This window comes from Aulonocara stuartgranti, assembly GCF_965226115.1.
Source record: "Aulonocara stuartgranti genome assembly, chromosome: 6".
Classification (NCBI taxonomy): Eukaryota; Metazoa; Chordata; class Actinopteri; order Cichliformes; family Cichlidae; genus Aulonocara; species Aulonocara stuartgranti.
The window spans coordinates 718643-737364 of NC_138944.1; the positions used below are offsets into that span (position 1 = coordinate 718643).

Here is an 18722-nt window from a genome sequence, read left to right on the forward strand (position 1 = left end):
CTCGCCCAGGGACATATAGACTAAGAAGATCGACAAGATAACGAGGGGCTGAATTATTTATAATTTTAAAGGTGAGCAACAATATTTTAAATTCAATGCGATATTTTATGGGTAGCCAATGCAACTCAATAAGAACTGAGGTGATAGAGGCATGCTTTCTAGTGCCAGTCAGGAGGCGAGCCGCAGCATCCTGGACAAGCTGAAGTCTGTGAAGGAGAGCGGAGTGAAGACCAAAGTAGAGGGAGTTACAGTAATCCAATCGAGAAGTCACAAAAGCATGAATGAGCTTTTCAAGATCTTTATGAGGGACATAGTGCTTAGCCTTGGCAATAAGGCGCAGTTGGTAGAAGCTAGATTTGATTACTGAGGACACTTGTTTGTTAAATTTGAAAGACCTGTCCAGCAGAACCCCTAGGTCACTAACTGAGTCAGAGAAAGAAGTGGCAAAGGAACCAAAGGTATCAGCTGATAGGCCCCTAGGGATATGGTTGCCAAACACCACAATCTCCATTTTCTTTTCGTTCAGGATAAGGGAGTTGTCTGAAAGCCATTCTCTGACTTCTCTCATGCACTCGAGGAAGCAGTGCAACGAAGGAGCAATGTCGTCATCATCTAATTGAAAATAAATCTGTATATCATCGGCATAGAGGTGATAAGAAATGTTATATTTTTCAAAGATTAGTCTGTTACTGTTGCTATTTTTACCATTTCTTCTTGGAGCAACTGTAACCCACATTATTTCCTCAGGGATTAATAAAGTATTCTGACTCTGATTGTTTCAGCATGACCTGCCATTATTCAGTGACACATCTGCTTACCTGCATCTTTTGCTCGTTTCTCCTCCTGATGGCTTTGAACTGTTTTTGTCCATCTTGGTTTTCATTTTGCCCTCCAGTATGAACACAAGTCCCGCAACCCGAGGATCAGCACAACATAACCTAACACACAGTTCACAGATTCACTTTGTCTAAGGTTTATTTCTGGGATTTCACACAACCCAGGATTCAAATCATGAATACATGATGGGCTTGGATTTACAACATTATGAATGAAATGTGCTCTATTTGGAAGCAGCTGGCCCCGCCCCTTTCGACGGGTTGTGTGTGAGACTTTAAATCATCAAACTGTAAATTTTAAATTGTTATTGATCCTTTACCCCGAGTCCTAAAGTGTAGATTTATTTTCTTACTCTTCTGATACATACTGTTTGTTTACTTGCACTGCTGTAACTGGAGCCTCGTCGTCTCGTCTCTCTATATGCTGGACTGTCTGTAGCGGAGATGACAATAAAGTTTACTTTGACTTCAGCAGCGCGCAGGCGCACCGAGGGCTCTGTATCATGATGTCTGGTGTTTTCGTGTTTGTTGGTTTGTTTTTATGTTGTTTTATTTTGTGAGTTGGTTATTAGACGCTGCTCCAGCCAGAGACTCCCCCGCCGCCCCGCCCTCTCCTCCCTGTGCCGCCAGCAGCAGGCGCAGCTCGCAAACGGAGGGCGCCCTTACTCCCAGCAAAGGGGCGACAGAAAACCGATCGGTGCCTGTGACATCCCCAAAATGCGCTGGCTGATGTCGGGGCAGCATGAGTACGAGCATTTATTTATTTTTTGGCGAGGCCCGTGATGCCGCCCCCCGACACGATGCCGCACCGGGCAACCGCCCGTGTCGCCCGTATCTAAAACCTCTACTGGCTCTGGGTCTAAACAGAGCGCGTTGTGTGTGACGTCTTCTTTTGTGCACGCGGCCGCTTTGAGCGTTCACACTAGAGCGCGTTTGCTGTCGCATTTTATTTGTAGTGTGAACGAGCAGACAAAAAAATCGGATTTGATCAAAAAATCGGAATTGAGCATCAAGACCTGCAGAGTGAACGTAGCCGCAGTTTGCTGAGTTTGCTGTGTTTGGATATTTTATGGGAAAATATTCTTGACATGATGAAAATAATATTCGTTACAGCAGAAGCGGTGTCTGCTTTACAAATTACTTCAGATGATTAAATTAACCTTGTTTTATTTTGTCTGTGCACTCTTTTTATGACAACCGTTCTTCCTGAGTTACTTCTATGCTCTTTGTATATACGAAATTATATAAATGATACAGAAAACCAACAGTATAATTTATTGTGTCAAATTATGAATAAATAAAGGGTATTTTATTTTGAAGTGCCGCTGAGGAGACCGGAAGCATTGGTACGCCGGATCCACAACAAACATGGCGGACGGTAGGTTGATTGTTAGCCATTGATGGCGTTTTTCGTTGTAATTCGGGTTCTTTGCTCCGTGATTCCGGTTGATTTCGTTGTTTAATGGTCGCTTTGAATCTCAGCAGGTCGGTTTCCGCTTCAGGAGAAGTTAATTTGGCAGAAAAGAAGCGTTAATGCGGGGCTAAGCTAGCCCGCCTGCAGCGCGGCGCAGGCTCGGTGCCGATAACGGAGACAGCCCGGGAGAAACGAGCTGAGCCGCTCTTTGCTCCACTGGCTTCCTCCTGGAAACAAAGACGTTCAGAGATTTTCCTTCGACGGCGTTAATTCCGCAAACAGACTTGAAGATGTTCCGTTTAAAGTTCATCTACGCCAAACTCCATTCAGAAAATGTCCATTTCTGCGACTCTTCACTTCTCTGTATTTAAACGGGTGTATTTTTGCACCTGTTTGTTATTCCTGAGCTTTTTTATCAATCCGCCGGGGTCAGCATCGATACAGTTATAGATGTGAGTTAGTTTGTGCCAAACTTAATGGAAAAATCAGCCACTTTAGGCTCGTCTATCTGGCAGCACAGAGGGGAAACCATTTGTGTGGAGCTGAAATGGTTAAACCAGTCACGTGTTAATTGAATTTGACCACCTATGAATCAAATACAAGCAGGACTGATAAATGAATCCTTGGGGTGCTCATGGTGTCTCTGTGCAGCAGCTGCACGCACAGTTTTCAGCAGCTCTTCTTTGTGTTTCAGATCACACAGAGGTGGAGCAGTCCATGGAGGGACACACACCTGTGAGTAACACACACACACAAACACACACACACACGTGTGACCTGTTTCTCTGATCAAAGTGTTTAAAATCCTCCTACAGGTTTCTGAAAACCCACACGCAGAGTATGGCCTGACAGACAACATCCAGGTAAAACACACACAGACACACACAGCCCTGTGCTTGATGTGAAGCCTGCCGCAAACTCCCAGCATGCTTTTCTGCTGCTCCTCAGAGGACGGTGGAGAACGAGAAGGCGAGCGCAGAGAAGATGTCGAAGCAGAAAGTGGACCTGCAGGCGCTGCCGACCCGGGCGTACCTGGACCAGACGGTGGTCCCGATCCTGCTGCAGGGGCTGTCGGTGCTCGCCAAGGACAGGTACACACACACACAAACAGAGTTGGCAGCTTGCGACCAATCAGAAACATGGACATGTCTACCTGCAGCAGAACCGGAGTGAGCTGCTGTGTTAATAACATTTATTCATACAGACTGACGTACTATTAGCCTGCTGCACGAGTACAGATGGGCGGGGCTATAAGTGTTTCAAGAGCTCAGGAAGTGCGGAGCAAAGTTTGGAGTTGCTTCCTGGATCAGCGCTCCGGTGTAGAAGAAACAAACGCCTCGCTGGATTCTGAAATTTCAAACCATGTCCTCCCAAACAAGAGCAGGAGAGGTCTATTAACACATTGTGAGTGAAGAAGAAACACCCAGTGCATCATGGGAATCCCCAGCAGCCTACACCTATTGCAGCATAACTACGGAAGCAGATCCTCAGCAGTAGGGATAGTTTGTAATTCCGTGCTGGGCGACAGCTTCGGTGCTTCTTGTTTAATGGCGCTCTGATCGGCGGCGGCAGCGTGGTCGACGTGTTTGCCGTGTTGAACCTCGTCCATGTGTTTTCCACTCAGACTCCCAGAAGTGCTTCCGTGCGCCGCTGTGACCTGCAGTCTGCGCGAGCTCGTCCTGTCGTCTCATTCAGGAAATATTTACTCGTTAAAATTCATGTGTTGAACTTTCTGGTCTCACTCTGCCTAAAATGCCTCCGCTGAAGGTTTGTTTCCTCTTTCAGACCGCCGAACCCCATCGAGTACCTGGCTGCGTTCCTGCTGAAGAACAAATCCCAGTTTGAGGAGAGAAATTGAAGAGCCTCATTGGTCGAAGCCCGTTTCTGTTTGTTTTCTTTTTTTAATTAAAAATAAAGGATGTGAAAAACATACTGTCCTCTGGGCTTTTATTCTGAAAGGATGATTTTGCTCTGTGCTACTAGTGAAAAGTTCTTTCAAACTTAAAGAGAAAAATTTGTTAAATGGGGTAAAAAAGATGAATAAAAACCTCATGAAGAGCGAGGAGGGGACGTAAGATCACAGCAGTTTGAGGAAAATGCTTTCAAGAATTTGTAACTTTAATTTGTACGTTTAAAAACAGAATTATTTTCAAATATGAGATTTAACTGTTCTGAGATTTAAATATGAATGTTCTGGATGTTTGAGGGGGAAATGGGTGCGAACATTTGTTTAATGCAGTTTCCAGACAAATAATCTGGAACTAAATGGAAGCTTTAAAAGACGAAATCAGTTTGACAAGAAAAATAATTTTTATTGTAAGAATGATAACACTGAATACACGACAGGAAACCAAAATCAGGAGCCAAACAAGGCTAACAAACCAGATTATAATAAACTTTATTGCACAAAAACAAAGAACTGGAACATTTAAGACCCGCCCAGGTAGTGTTGAAGCTACAGCAGATTATTAAACATGGAATCATCCAGAAAGCACCTGCTCTGTCTCTGTACGGCGTCCCGCCAGGCCCAAAATTCAGTGTTTCTGTTTGCGTTCAGAAAACACATTAAAAAGAAAACGGCTAAAATAAATATATTAAAGTTATAATTAGTCAGTTAAAAAAGAGAAAATTTTGTTTTCAGTTTGAAAATCTGAGCAGTGCTGCCACAAACGCACAATCATCCAGCTGTATGCTTCCTGTCTGCACAGCAAGTGGGAAACTGTGAGAACACTTTGTGCACGCCATCGGCTCCTAACAAGACGTTCACAGTAACCATGAGCTTGTTCAGCTCAGGCTGCTCTGAACACCCAGTGTCTCTGTTTTTTTACACTCTGGATCTGGATGATGTCACTGAGAGGGGAGAAACCCAACGCACTTGTTTACGAGAGCAGCCAATCAGAAAAGAGCCAGCGTAAACACCTGAAACGGCTCGTTTCAGACAGGCTGGCTGCACTGAGGTGCGGTGTCAGGTAAAGAAGGATGATTACGAACTGGGAATCATGCAAAGCTGCTGTGGGAGAATCAAAACACGGAGCTAGAAACGAGCAGAAGAGTTCCAGCTTCATTAACAGCAGCCTAATTATGTCAGCATTACTGTTTCCAGCTGTGCTCACGGCTCTTCACTCGATTGTCCAATGAAAAGTAAAGTAAAGTGTGCGTGTTAGTCCCCATAGGGAAATAGTTCCTCTGCATTTAACCCATTCACCCAGTGAAGCAGTGGGCAGCCGCCAGTGCAGCGCCCGTGGAGCAGCGTGTAGGGACGGTACCTTGCTCAGGGGTACCTCAGGGTAGCCGTTCAGTGGAGTCGAACCCCCGACCTTCCGATCATGGGGCCACCACTCTACCTACTGAGCTATCCCTGCCTGTATGAAAGGTCAGAATAGACCCACGTGTGACCTCTGACACTGAAGCTGCAGGCATCTGTGACGCTGCGAGCGCGGCTGCAGCTGTTAATGATGAATTCGTTCTATGTTCAGGTTTATAATGTTTATAAATGTTTCAGTGAGGCAGCATCGCTGACGTACGCAGCCCCAACGACTCAAATACAAAGACAGGAAACCCAGTTTGCACTTTTATTTTTTAACCTTTTTTCCCTTCTCGATCAAAATTTAAATCCCGTCTTTTGTTTCATTCCCAGTTTTGTCGCTCTTGAAAACGAGACCTCGTGTCTCCTTTAGGTTTACCTGCTTAATTAAAGATGAAATAACAAAATAATAAGAATAACAAACATGCTTCTGGATAAAAGCGTGTCAGCAGGAAATACCCAATCACAGCGCTCAGCAGCTGCTTCAGACTCCTCCCACTTCACTTTTTAGATTCGGCCTCTCAGGGTTTCAGGTCATGGCCCTGAAGCGCTTCACTCAAAGTGAGCTCGTCCCTCAGGTAAGTTTCATTAGGTCACATGAACCAATCAGACATCCCACCTGTTTCCTGAAGTTAGAGCGATGAGCTTAAATTAAGTGAAGAATGACGGGAACGTCAGCCAATCACAGAAAGTGGTGGTGACATCACCATCACGGCTTCAGCAACACGACAGAGACTACAGACAGGGTTTAAATATCAGTCAGCAGGTGACGTAGAAACAACCTGAGCAGAAACAACCAGGTAACAGCCACGCCCACCTTCCACACACTCTTACATCAGTTCCTGTGGTCTGAGGACGAGCGCAGGAAACAATCTTTGTGCGTTGCATCAACAAAAGGCAGCAGTCCAGCGAGATAACGAAGAGGGGGGTGAGGTGGGCGGAGCTTTGTCTCAGATGTAAAACTGGTGAGCGGCCAGGTTGTCCATGAAGGGCTGAACCAGGAAGTCCGTGGAGAAGTAGAAGATGAGGCCGAAGGTGATGGAGATGGGCAGCGCCGGCAGAGCCTTCTTAAAGATGGCCAGCAGCAGCAGAGTGAGGCACAGACCCTGAGACACAGGTGAGACAGAGGCACAGGTGAGACAGAGGCACAGGTGAGCACAGGTGCAGGTTTAAGTGAGGGAGTCCTGCGTGCCTGACGAGGGCCTGCGCAGCTCATACGATTAGTTGTACATGTTCGACGTCGGCTCCTGTTGATCTCAGGTGGAAACGTTTTACTTTTCATGTTTCATTAAACTCACCTAAGTGTGATCGAGGATGGTGTGATGACAGAGGGCAGACAGGCTGTAACTCAGAGCTGTGAGGCGGGGCCGGGACACGCCACCGTGGTGGATGAGCGCCGTTGTGTCAGCGCGGGATTGATCTTTTTTAGAGACATCGAGATCCTTCAATGCTGTGATCTCGAAGGATCAGTCTCGACTGATTGAACTGGTTGTAAGTGAGAACCAGTGCATTCAGGTCCTGGGTTGTGTGCGCCCCTCGCCCGCCCATCGCCCTGGTTACCTGTTTTCTGTCTGCGGCTGTGGTCGGCGTGGTTTCATCTAAAAAACTGTCTCAGTAAATATGGTTACGGTCGGTGTGTGCTGTTACTCTGACCCAGCTCAGGTGTATCCTGTCACCTGACCCTCCTCACAGCCCCGCCTCCCCCGACCTCGGCTTCCTACTGTAAATGCGTTTAAATGCAAGTCTGTCCAAAACACAGAACATGCCAAAGTTTTGTTGCGTCACTTGTGACGTTTCTCTTACTAAATCAAAGTTAAGACTCTGAAGTTGAATCTAACGTCTGCGCACAAAGGATATTTTAACGTGTCCTCTTTGTGGCCACGAAGCTGTAATTCCTGCGCCAGCCCGAGCCCACGCCTGGCATCGTGGACGGGCGACGTCAGATTCTTGGTACACCTGATCCGGGTTGGTGTGACTGTAGACGCTGAGTTTGTTGTGGCGTAGATATCAGGGAGTCAAACGTAAAACTTACGATAAGAATGGCAACGAAGCAGGCGAGCGTCGTGTTCCAGTCGCCCCCGGTCGCCGCGGCTTTTCCAACCAGAACGCTGTAGAAGATGAAATCGCCGAGGCCTAGCTTCACGCCTCCTGCACACACAACAGAGACGCGTCAGAGAATTGCAGACGCCATTAACCTCGGACACCTGAGCGACGGCGGACTCACTGTCCTCCTCCATCTCGTCCTCTGGAAGCAACCTGGAGTGTCTGCTGGGAGGCTCCGCCCTTCCGTCGCTTTGCTCCACCTCCTCATCTGAAAAACAAAATGGCGTCCGAGCAGCAGTATTAGCTTTGTGGACGAACACACAAATGTGGAGATGTTATGGGCGCGATACCTGACCTGGTTCAGAGCGCTGAGTCTCATTGGGGCTCGCCATCCCCACCGTCCACACCATGGCGGCTGAACACAGAACAAAATGAAAGGTGATGTCATCGGGCTGCGGTTTTAGATTCGACCCGAGGATCGTGATCGCCTCAGGACGTAAGAGCGCTGCAGCGGCTCAACGTCAGAGTCTGAATCTGGTTTCATTATAGCGGAAGTTATCGTGTGACGGCAGCGTCACGGCCAGGAAGCCCTCATGAACTTGCGCTTCACGACGGGAACGTCTAAACAGCTGATTTACGAGTTTCTTATTAGCAAAGATCGAAAGGTTCCAGGAAGTGCTTCCCAAAAACCAACTTTCTGTTTCTGAGTTTCCCTTCGAGCTCGTCTCTGAGGCGCTTCCTCTGGGCGCTCCGAGACCTCAGAGCTGCAGACGGGAGGTCAGCAGAAGAAGACCTCGAAAGTTTGACCTTTAGTCGCATGTTCCTGAAACCTTCAGATTCCTCTTATAACGATCGGAGGAGGAAACAATCACAAACATTAGATAAACTGCAGAGCTGTTATTGATCGAGAACAGCTGCTGGAAGCACTCACAGGAGTAGATGAGGGCGGGGAAGATGGGCTCGTTACGCTCCTGAGCCGTTTCCACCAACATCCTGAGAGGACCTTTAGGACTGAGGACGGCCACCAGGTCTGCAACAGCACAAACAACCTGAGCAAAGCATGATGGGAAAACAGAGCAGCACCGCCGCTTGGAGCCGCCAGGGAGCTCTCCACGACCCCCGCCCCCAGGTCTGAAGCCTCCACTCACCGTAGACGGAGATGGCACCCAGGATGACCCAGGCCGACCACTCGGGCAGGTATTTGATGAAGACGAGGGCCATGAGGGCGCTGATGAGGATCAGGTAGGCCTGCTGCAGCTGGAGCGGGCCCTTCCAGTGGATGCAGATCATCCCCACCGCCCCGAAGTTCCAGATGATCACGCCCACCGTCGGGTAGTCCATCGCCAGGTTGTACGTCCTAAACACCTCCCTGGAAATCGGAAAAAGCAACACGAGCGTTGAGACGCTCCGTGACAAACGTTCTGCATCACGCTGTGGCGGCAGTATCCAATCACAGGACTCACCCCAGGTACATGAAGCTGAACCAGAAGAGCAGCATGAGGGAGGACAGGATGAGCCAGCCGTGGATGAACTGAACAAACACATCAAAGTGTCACTTCCTGTACTCGAATGCAACGCTAGTCTAGCATGCAGACGGAGTAAGCGATGGTGGGTCAATCAGTAACACGACAAGCAGCAACGCTCGGCGAGCTCACTACATCATCAAGTGTTTTACGGCGCGCATCATTTCCTGATATGGACGTCAGCGGGATGAACGTTCTTTCAAAGTGCGTTACAAACGTTTCACCAGCAGTGGGGGGAGGAGGAGTTTTCTGGGGGGGGTCGGCTTTCCGTTCCCACTAAAAACAGGCTGCATGACATCACATGTGACATCACAGCACGTCTGCACTCAGCAGAAACCTCGGACGTCTCCTTCATCTACGTGAGCAACAGGAGAGGCGGGTGAATATGAGGAGGAGGAGGAGCTCACCTTGTAGCAGCGATACTTGTACAGGACGACCAGGAAGATGGTCATGACCACGATGACGCTGATCATGATGATGGTGTTCAGGACGGAGTTGAGGAGGCGGCGGCCAACGGAGGAGGTGTTCTCCGTGAACGGCGTGTAGATCCTGCGGAGAAAAACATCACAGTTAGCTGACAGGGGAGGAGGTGGCGGCGTGTGGCGGCAGGAGCGAGGACCTACAGCTGCTGGTCCGTCTTCTCCATGTAGAAGCTCACAGACTTGATGGTGGCAACCACGACGACCATGCATAGGGTGACGGGGATGAAGAGCATGATGACGTGCTTGGCGCCATACTTAAGCGGCTCTTCTTCCTCAGCTTCCACCTCCGGATCTGACCCGCCGCCGTCTGCAGCGGCCGCCCCCGGCCTCCTGCTTATCCCCGCCTGCACCAACAGAGGGCAACACATGGCGTCAGCGCAGCGGGACACGTGGGAATGAAACACTGGAGAGACTCAGTGAACGGAAACTGACCTTTAACCTTTTGGTTGGAGTGCCATTGGGGGGCGTGAGGTCTGAGTCCGGTATGTAGGAGGGGAGCGCGGGAGACTCGGACCGGACCAAGGCCGACCTTTCGTTGTAGATGTCTTCATCGCTGTCGGAGGCGTTCATGGCGTTCTGACTCTGCAACAACAGGAAACAGCACAAATCATCTGACAGGGCGAAAAACCGACGCAGGAACGCGATGACGGTCCACGATGACGGTCCACGATGACGGTCCACGATGACGGTCCACGCCTGCATCTGGTCCCTTTCTGACAAACCCGCCTACGCTTTTTAAAAAAACTTTTATAACCAGCAGCTGAGACCTGCAGTTCCTCTGGCGTCCAGCAGGGGCAGCACTGTCATCCCCACAGACTTTGGTCTCTGTAGGTGATTTCCTGTGGGGCACCTGCACCTGACGAAGCTGTTTAAATCGCAAGCTTAAAGTTTGCATTACTGGGGGCGTGGCCTGTTTGATGACAGGTGGCTGTAGCCGTCTGTCCCTCTATGGACTCGTGTCCATCGGAGCGTCCTCAGCTCGACTACACCGTCTCCAACCTTCTTCAAACCTTCGGTACCGCTCGTCTCCACCCGTGGATGGTGGAGCCCGGGATTCTAACCACCACCTGTCTCTGTCCTCGCACATGTCCACCCCACCTGTCACCTGTACTTCCGAGAGCCCCTCACATTAAACGTGAGTTCGTTTTTTCTCCTCCGCTGATGAATTCACGGCATTACCGGATCTGTCCGCTTCAAACCAGACCGGCTTCGGTGCGACTGACTGCGGCACAAAGTGCGCCTTTTCCGCTGTGACTGCGCTTTAACGGGCGGCTCTGTCCGCACACGGAAGCCATCGGAGCGATCGGTGATCGATAACAGCCAGAAAAAGCGAGTTTACCTGGATCACAGCGGAGACACCACAGCAAACACCGATCAGAAGACCCGGAAGAAGGCAGTCAGCTGACCCGCACAGCACGTGACCTGCCGCTACGTCACAGTATAGTTTATTGGCGGTTGTCAAAGAGCAAAGTGGTGCGTTACCGGAGTGTGTCAACAACAAAATCAAATAAATTCAAACCAAACAAACGCGTCTGTGTTAAAAACATGCTCTGATCACTTGCTCCAGTTCACTTTCATATCTGACCAGCTTCCAGCATCAGATTTCTGGTCGTTTCTTTTCTCTGTTGCAGTCACGCTTTCCTGTTCGGTGTTTTCCGATATAACGGTCTGCTCTCTGCTCTTCCTGTGCTTCTCATTTCTCCTCCTTTCCTCTGGATGTTGTAAAACCACGGCGCACTGCCTTTGCCGCCTTTCTTTCACTTTGTGCCGTCTTCTACTCTCCGTCCTGCTAACACTGACAATCCACTGAAAGTCTCTTTTTGCTTCCTTTGCTCCCCTATCTGCTGCTTCGTTTCCCTTAACTCCAGGATGTGTTGTTCAAGTTACTTGAAAAAAGTAATCAGTAACTAATTACTGATTACTTCTTTTCAAAAGTAATTAATTACTTAGTTACTTTTTAAAAACACGATTTACAACCTGAAGAGGTGATAAAGCGATAGATCTTTCAGCCCAATTCTACTTTTTCTGCATAATCCATCATACAAAATGTAATCAGATGGAAAAGTCTCTTTTTAAAACTTGTTTTATTAGTTTTAATCTTTTAACTTTATGCATCAAGCAAAAATTTAATTATCTGCAACATTCTCTGACTGGAAGAAATTAGTTTAACATTTAAAGCTATTTTCTGCACATTCCAGCACATAAAATAAAATATTTTTTGTGTTTACACTCAGTCTTTCAAATAGATGCAAGTAAAACACAGCAGAAAATAAATAAAGTCAAAGACTCAGCGGTCCTGTTGCTCTATTTTCACCTGTAAAGCAGGAGTGGGGTAGGCGGAGGGTTACCCTGGTGCAGGTGTGCCGCAGCAGTCAGTGGAAGAATCCGCGAGTTTCTCTGTGAATGTCACATTATGTAGCTACTCGGTGCTTGTTTAGGGGTTTTTCGCTGTAAAAAGAAGTTTTCTTCCCACGCACAACGAACACTAATGTTTTTGTCACTTTTTATGGAATCAAACTCAAAGACATTAAAATATCACAAATATTCATGTTTTCAAAGCTTTCTTGTTGAGACAGGAACAAACTTTCTGTTTCTGTCCTGAGAGTGGACAGCTTACATTTACAGATGTGGAGTTTGATCGATGAGGGAAAAGCACGAGTCTTTCTCACTAAAGTCAGTAAAACCAAATAACACGTTTTGGTACAAAAGTACAGATTCTGATCAGATGCTGTCAGAGATGAAACTAACGATATGTTTCCATAAAACCCGAGTAAAGGCAAATGTTTCTGTATCGCTCTTCTGTTTTTGAAGGAAGCTTTAAGGAGACTCTGTCAGGACAGGGCGGGGCATGGACAGGTGTGGGGATACTGGGATGTTACACCTGTAAGGAACGCTGAGTAATTATACAATGAGCCTGTGTTATTGAATAGTTGACTTACAAGAAGAATACCATCATTAAACCAGTTTTCATAAAAGAGCGATTTGATTTGTAAAGAATGTTACAAGATGTTCCAAATGTAACATATTTGTGAGCAAATGTTGAGCTTTGTTATAGGTGTGTGGTGCAGAGAGGAAGGACTGGCAAATTAACAAAATCCAAGAAACTCCAAATGAAGCCAAAAAAGACACAAAGCGTTTCAAGCAGGATAAAAAAGCTAAAGAGAAAATGGTAAATGGCCTGCATTTGTATAGCGCTTTACATATCCAGTCATCCACCCATTCACACACTGGTGATGGCAGCTACATTGTAGCCACAGCCACCCTGGGGCGCACTGACAGAGGCGAGGCTGCCGGACACTGGCGCCACCGGGCCCTCTGACCACCACCAGTAGGCAACGGGTGAAGTGTCTTGCCCAAGGACACAACGACCGAGACTGTTCAAGCCGGGGCTCGAACCCGCAACCTTATGATTACAAGGCGAACTCCCAACTCTTGAGCGCTCAAGGTGTTCATAACACAGACACACTGAGGGAGATACTGGTGGAGGATACACGAGGAAAGGCTGAGTTTTGGACTCAGATCATTAAAATGAGACTACGCCCGACCTCCTGCTGTACCGTGTTCAGCCAGGACGAGTTTCTACGTTGTGATGTGACTCCCTTCGCTTCCTCAACACTGAGCTCCATCATTTGTTTTTAGCAGTGAACATGATGAACATGGATGGACCTGAAATGCAGGTGTGACCGAAGTGCAGACTTTAACTGTTTAGTAATCACAGACGTTTTTAGTGCACGGTCTCAATTTTCAGAGGCTCTGAAATAACAGGACAAACTCACATCATTTAAACACGACTGTCTTTCATACTTGGATCAAAACTGTGTCTGCAGCACGTTAAGCTGCTGGTTGTGGTCTGAGATCACTGATGCTGACAGTGCTGTGGAAACCAGTCTGCCCACAGCAGGTCTCATTAGTGTTAACAGGGTGCTGGAATAATCCAACAGGAAAATCCAGGCGAGCGCTCACTGAAGTCGGACTCTACAGATATTTATGACTCTAAAAATAAATATCTCTTGTATGCAGGGCTCTAGACTAACTTTTTGCCATGGGCGTACCGGTACACCTAACTTTAAAAAGTTAGGCGTACCGGCACAAAAGTTAGGCGCACACAAATTTTATAATAATTGATATAATATAATGTGTTTTTCTGGATACACTGTGCTTTTTCAGCATTCAAAGATTGATGACACCGTGTCAGAGCACTGGCTATGAATTTCAGAAGGATCAGGCCTTAACAGAAAAGTTAGCAATAGTTCTTTTCCTATTACAGCTACATCCACTTCTGTCGTGCCTAGGCTGCTCACTAGGGCTGGGTATCATCACTGATTCCTCATCCCCCAGTATAAACAAAGCATACGGAGGGAAGACGTGACCAAGAGGGAGGTAAAACGGTGGACTGCCCAATCAGAAGCTACGCTACAGGACGCACTCAACGACGTAGACTGGGACATGTTCAGAGCATGCGCAGTCGACATCAACGAGTTTACGGAAGTAGCAGTATGCTTCGTCAATATGCTAGCGGAGGAGATTATCCCCACTGCGAGAGTCACCACATTCCCAAACCAGAAACCGTGGATGGACAGATCGATCCGCACTGCAGTAAACGCCAGGACCGCCTCCTACAACGCGGGTCTCGCCACTGGCGATATGAGCGCCTACAAAGCGGCCTCATACGGCGTGCGGCGCGCGGTGAGAGATGCCAAACGCCGGTACCGGGAACGTGTGGAGTCCCGCTTCCACCAGGGCGACACACGGAGTATGTGGCACGGACTACGCACCATTACGGACTACAAAGCCAGGGACACTGCGCCGATCAACGCCGACTCTGCATTCACCAACGAGCTGAATCGGTTCTACGCCCGTTTCGAGGTTAGCCAGGCGGCTAATGCTATCTACCGCCTGACTACCGAGGACAGTGACGTCATCAGCGAGAGACCGGTGACCAGCATCGCGGAGCATGATGTCCGAGCGGCACTGAGGAGAGTGAACACAAGGAAAGCGGCGGGGCCAGATGGCATCACCGGCCGTCTGCTGCGCTGCTGTGCTGACCAGCTAGCAGGTGTGTTCACTTACATCTTCAACGAGTCCCTGGCGAAGTCTGTGGTCCCCACATGCTTCAAAAGATCCACCATCATCCCTGTGCCCAAGAACAGCAAACCCTCATCCCTGAACGATTACCGGCCAGTTGCACTGACCTCGGTAGTAATGAAGGTGTTTGAGAGGCTGCTGAAGAACATCATCTCCTCCTCCATCCCAGACACCACAGATCCGCTGCAGTTCGCCTACAGATCCAACAGATCCACAGAGGATGCCATCGCCCACGTCCTACACACCACTCTCAGCCACGTGGACAAGAAACAGGGTAACTATGTGCGAATGCTGTTTGTTGATTACAGTTCAGCGTTTAACACAATAGTGCCCTGCAGACTGTTCACAAAGCTCAGGGATCTGGGACTTAACAGCCGTCTGTGTGCATGGGTGTTGGACTTCCTCACTGGCAGAACTCAGGTGGTGAGGGTGGGCAGGTGCTTCTCCAACAGCATCACCACCAACACAGGAGCACCTCAGGGATGTGTCCTCTTGCCACTGCTCTACTCCCTCTACACTTCAGACTGTGTGGCCACCCACGGCTCCAACACCATTGTGAAGTTTGCTGACGACACAGTGGTGTTGGGTGCCATCTCCAACAACGATGAGGCGGCCTACATGGATGAAGTGAAGAATCTGGCATCGTGGTGCCAGGACAACCACCTCCAGCTGAACGTCAGCAAGACCAAGGAGCTGGTGGTGGACTTCAGAAGGGGTCAGCACAGAGACTACAAGCCCATCATCATCAATGGAGCTCCAGTGGAGAGGGTGCAGTCCTTCAAGTATCTTGGTGTCCACATCTCCTCAGACCTGACATGGGCTGCCCACATTCAGGTCCAGACCAAAAAGGCTAGGCAGCGCCTGTATCACCTACGACAACTGAGGAAGTTCAGGGTCTCTCCAAAGATCCTCAGGATTTTCTATACAGGCGCTGTGGAGAGCATCCTCACACAGAACATGACATTGTAGTTTGGGAACAGCTGTGTGAAGGACCAAAAAGCTCTCCAGAGAGTGATCCGTACAGCAGAACGCTGCTGCAGGATTGCTCTCCCCCCGCTTCAGGACACCTACACCAGGAGATGCCGGACTAGAGCAGCGCAGATACTGAAGGACCCGTCCCATCCTGGCAACAAACTGTTCCAACTTCTGCAATCTGGTAGAAGGTTCCGCATCATCCGGGCAAGGACAGAGAGACTCAAGAGGAGCTTCTATCCCCAAGCCATCCGTGCCCTAAACACACACACCCGCCCTCTCACATCATCTATAATTGACTGAGACAGGACTCTTCCAGACACTAAACCAAGGCACAATGTACATTTCAATTCCTTTAATTTTAAATATGTTTATGTTGTCTATCCTGTAAAACAGTCAGATGTCTATTCATATTAATGTACAGAATTCACCTGCTTGCTGCTACTACTGCACATTCACCCAGTGTATATACTATATGTATGTGTATGTATATATATATATATATATATATTAGGGGTGCAACGATATTCGTATCGATATTGAACCGTTCGATACAGTGCTTTCGGTTCGGTACACATATGTATCGAACAATACAAAATTTTTAATTTATTTTATCAACCTTCCTTCTGACGATGCTGTCTGTGTTGAGCGCTCAGTGAATCTGCGTTCGACTACTCCGCCTAGGCTCGACAGTGCAGCCTAGGCGGAGTAGTCGAACGCAGATTCACTGAGCGCTCAACACAGACAGCATAGTCAGAAGGAAGAGCGCAGGGCAAGCTAGCAGACAGAAGTTAAGCTCTCCTTGCAACATGGACCTCCCCCACCCTCATTCAGATCTGGCGTTTGGAATTATTTTGGTTTTCATGTGGCGTATGACCCTGAAGGTAAGCGAGTCATGGACTAAAGTAAAACAGTATGTTTGCCATGCAATGCTCAATTACATGGGTGGGAGCTAGTGTGTTAGCGCAGTTAGCTCGTTAACGTGTTGGCCGTCTAGCCCCATGCACAGAGCGATCGGCGGTAGCTCGTTAATGGAGATTTGCCGTGTTGTGGCGTTAAGGTCATTTCAACGAGATTAACCTGAAAGCACTAGTGGGAACACAACGAATATGACTGCACATTTACTCCGACATCATCCTAGTGCAAAGACAAGTGGAAGCAGAAAAAAAACAAGCAAGCATGCTACTAACTTTAGCCGAGTCATTTAGACAGCTGTTAGCACATGATTCTCCTTATATGTTTAATATGCTGCTGAGAATATAGCCCAGAAGAAGCGGATAGTATAGCTTTTATTTTGGAAAGAGCCATTTCTCTGTAATAAACTCTCTTTTCCAAAGATGAGTGATTCCTCAATCACAGGGCTTGCAATATCACTAGCCCGACGTCCCAGGGCTAGCGATTTTTTCAGTCGGGCTACCAAAATCTATCTCTTCCCTGCCCGTCGGGCTATTGTAGGAAAAATATATGTCAATGCTTTTGCATTCTTTCAGAAATCTAGCTGGGTAATTATGTCATTGGCATCGGTGAGCCACTGTCAATATGTGACATATTGAAATCGCGTTTGAATTTGCGCTTGTTTTTTGCTTTCACTTTGCAATCGCGAACTGTGTATAGAGAGCGACAGCACTGATCTGTGAGTGATGATAATTTGTGCACCAATTCCTCTGACATCGTCTTATTAATCGTTAGCTTACTATGCAAACATGACAAGTGAAATCTCCCGCAGCTTAAACATGTGAGAGGTTGATCGCGCAGAGAATCGCTGAGCTTATGTGAGTGAGCGTGTAAAAGCAGCAGGAGAAGTTATGACAAATCAGACTATAAGGCAAAAAGAAAGTGCAGCTTTATGGTTTCATGGACAAAAGAATTTCTGTGGCTGCGATATGACGAGCTATATAACCAGGGCTGCACATAAGTGGTCCGCAGGTGCGCATTCGCTGTCAAAATAAAAAACACGCACAAGGGTTAGGGTTAAATTTAAAAACTGTACTTTTGAGTTAAAATATATATTTATAATTTTAATAAATGACAAATTAAAAATGCATGAACATTTTTTTTGTATCGAAAAAATATCGAACCGTGACACCAAAGTATCGAACCGAACCGTGAATTTTGTGTATCGTTGCACCCCTAATATATATATATATATATATATATATATATATATATACATATAATGTTCTTCCTCTACACCCCCCCCCCCCCCCCCCCAATTTTTGCACATGTCGAGGAGCGTGTCAGGCTACATTTCACTGTGTGTTATACTTGTATAACTATGCATGTGACAAATAAAGAACCTTGAACCTTGAACCCCGATTTCTATAATCCATTCGATTCCGGTTTTCAAAGTCCCGATTCGATTCAACTTGGCCTCAGACAGTCAGAAATATTATAATTCTGATCATTTATCAGTAATGACTTCATCAGAATTGTGAACATCACAGCAGATGCCTTTCTGTGAAAGTAACTGAGAATAAAACAGAAAAACATGAAGGAGATTTTCCTGGTCTGGCTTTTTATAGCAGAAAACCTTAAAAATATTCTGCAATGTTCTGCATATAAAGTTTAAATTTCTTCAGTATTGAACAACAGAAAAAACAGGCTTTCTTGTCCGAGGTCATTTAAGTGAAAAAGAAAAAGACAGCAGCCACAGCCTGTGAACAACGGTAGACTGGTGGGTAATAAGCCAATGAATAATACAGAAAACAGAGATTGGAGACGAGAAACTGTTCTTGAAGTACAGAGAGAGATAGAGAGAGCTGTGCATGAAGTGTGATTTTAATAGTCGTGGAAGCAAAACAGCAAAATTCATGACGACATTGATCAAATGTGAAGCGCAGTTTGCTGCTTCTTTTGCTGCTGGCTCGGTGAATTTTGGTTGGAGAGACAAAACCTGCAGCTCAGAATCAGCGCAAAAAGACGTAAACACAGCGCGGACCGGACGCATCAGAACCGCTAAGCTCCGACAGCGTGTCCGTCTGCGGGCCGGCGGGTGAGAAAGCCGAGAAAGACAAAGCTGATTCTGATGCGTCGGTCTGTGTTTACGTCTTTGTGTGGAGTCCG

General features: G+C 47.5%; 3 protein-coding genes across 7 annotated transcripts in view; 2 read left to right on the top strand and 1 right to left on the bottom strand.

Annotated features, from left to right (window-relative positions):
- Nucleotides 1-2137: 2137 nt before the first annotated feature.
- On the top strand, nt 2138-4180 carry dpy30 (dpy-30 histone methyltransferase complex regulatory subunit). Its single transcript, XM_082535705.1, has 5 exons — nt 2138-2214; nt 2945-2985; nt 3066-3113; nt 3199-3341; nt 4036-4180. Exons 1-5 carry the CDS (start codon nt 2205-2207, stop codon nt 4106-4108), a joined length of 315 nt encoding a protein of 104 aa, XP_082391831.1. The 5' UTR covers nt 2138-2204; the 3' UTR covers nt 4109-4180.
- A 361-nt stretch (nt 4181-4541) lies between these two features.
- psen2 (presenilin 2) lies at nt 4542-11415 on the bottom strand. The gene is made up of 12 exons (XM_082535654.1): nt 10942-11415; nt 10035-10184; nt 9744-9946; nt 9528-9669; nt 9061-9128; nt 8746-8966; nt 8529-8627; nt 7953-8012; nt 7779-7865; nt 7587-7702; nt 5512-6660; nt 4542-5367 (listed from the first exon to the last, which is right to left on the bottom strand). Exons 2-11 carry the CDS (start codon nt 10170-10172, stop codon nt 6505-6507), a joined length of 1290 nt encoding a protein of 429 aa, XP_082391780.1. The 5' UTR covers nt 10173-10184; nt 10942-11415; the 3' UTR covers nt 4542-5367; nt 5512-6504.
- Nucleotides 11416-16343: 4928 nt separating this feature from the next.
- The window catches only part of LOC309707961 (NLR family CARD domain-containing protein 3-like), a 28094-nt gene continuing 25715 nt past the window's right edge, over nt 16344-18722 (top strand). For 4 of the 5 annotated variants that reach the window (XM_082535597.1, XM_082535598.1, XM_082535595.1 and 1 more), the window contains exon 1: nt 16344-16543. The gene's annotated coding sequence lies outside the window, so the exon portion shown is untranslated. The remainder of the gene's footprint in view (nt 16544-18722) is intronic. The other variant, XM_082535600.1, reaches the window with a different exon arrangement.

Excerpts from the sequence above, each read along its gene's own strand:
- dpy30 (XM_082535705.1), top strand. Across the intron at positions 3,114-3,198 it reads GCCTGACAGACAACATCCAG|AGGACGGTGGAGAACGAGAA; the intron begins GTAAAACACACA and ends GCTGCTCCTCAG. Across the intron at positions 3,342-4,035 it reads TCGGTGCTCGCCAAGGACAG|ACCGCCGAACCCCATCGAGT; the intron begins GTACACACACAC and ends TTCCTCTTTCAG.
- psen2 (XM_082535654.1), bottom strand. The coding sequence starts at position 10,172 with ATGAACGCCTCCGACAGCGATGAAGACATCTACAACGAAAGGTCGGCC. Across the intron at positions 7,866-7,952 it reads GACTCAGCGCTCTGAACCAG|ATGAGGAGGTGGAGCAAAGC; the intron begins GTCAGGTATCGC and ends TTTGTTTTTCAG. Across the intron at positions 6,661-7,586 it reads GCTTCGTTGCCATTCTTATC|GGTCTGTGCCTCACTCTGCT; the intron begins GTAAGTTTTACG and ends CCTGTGTCTCAG.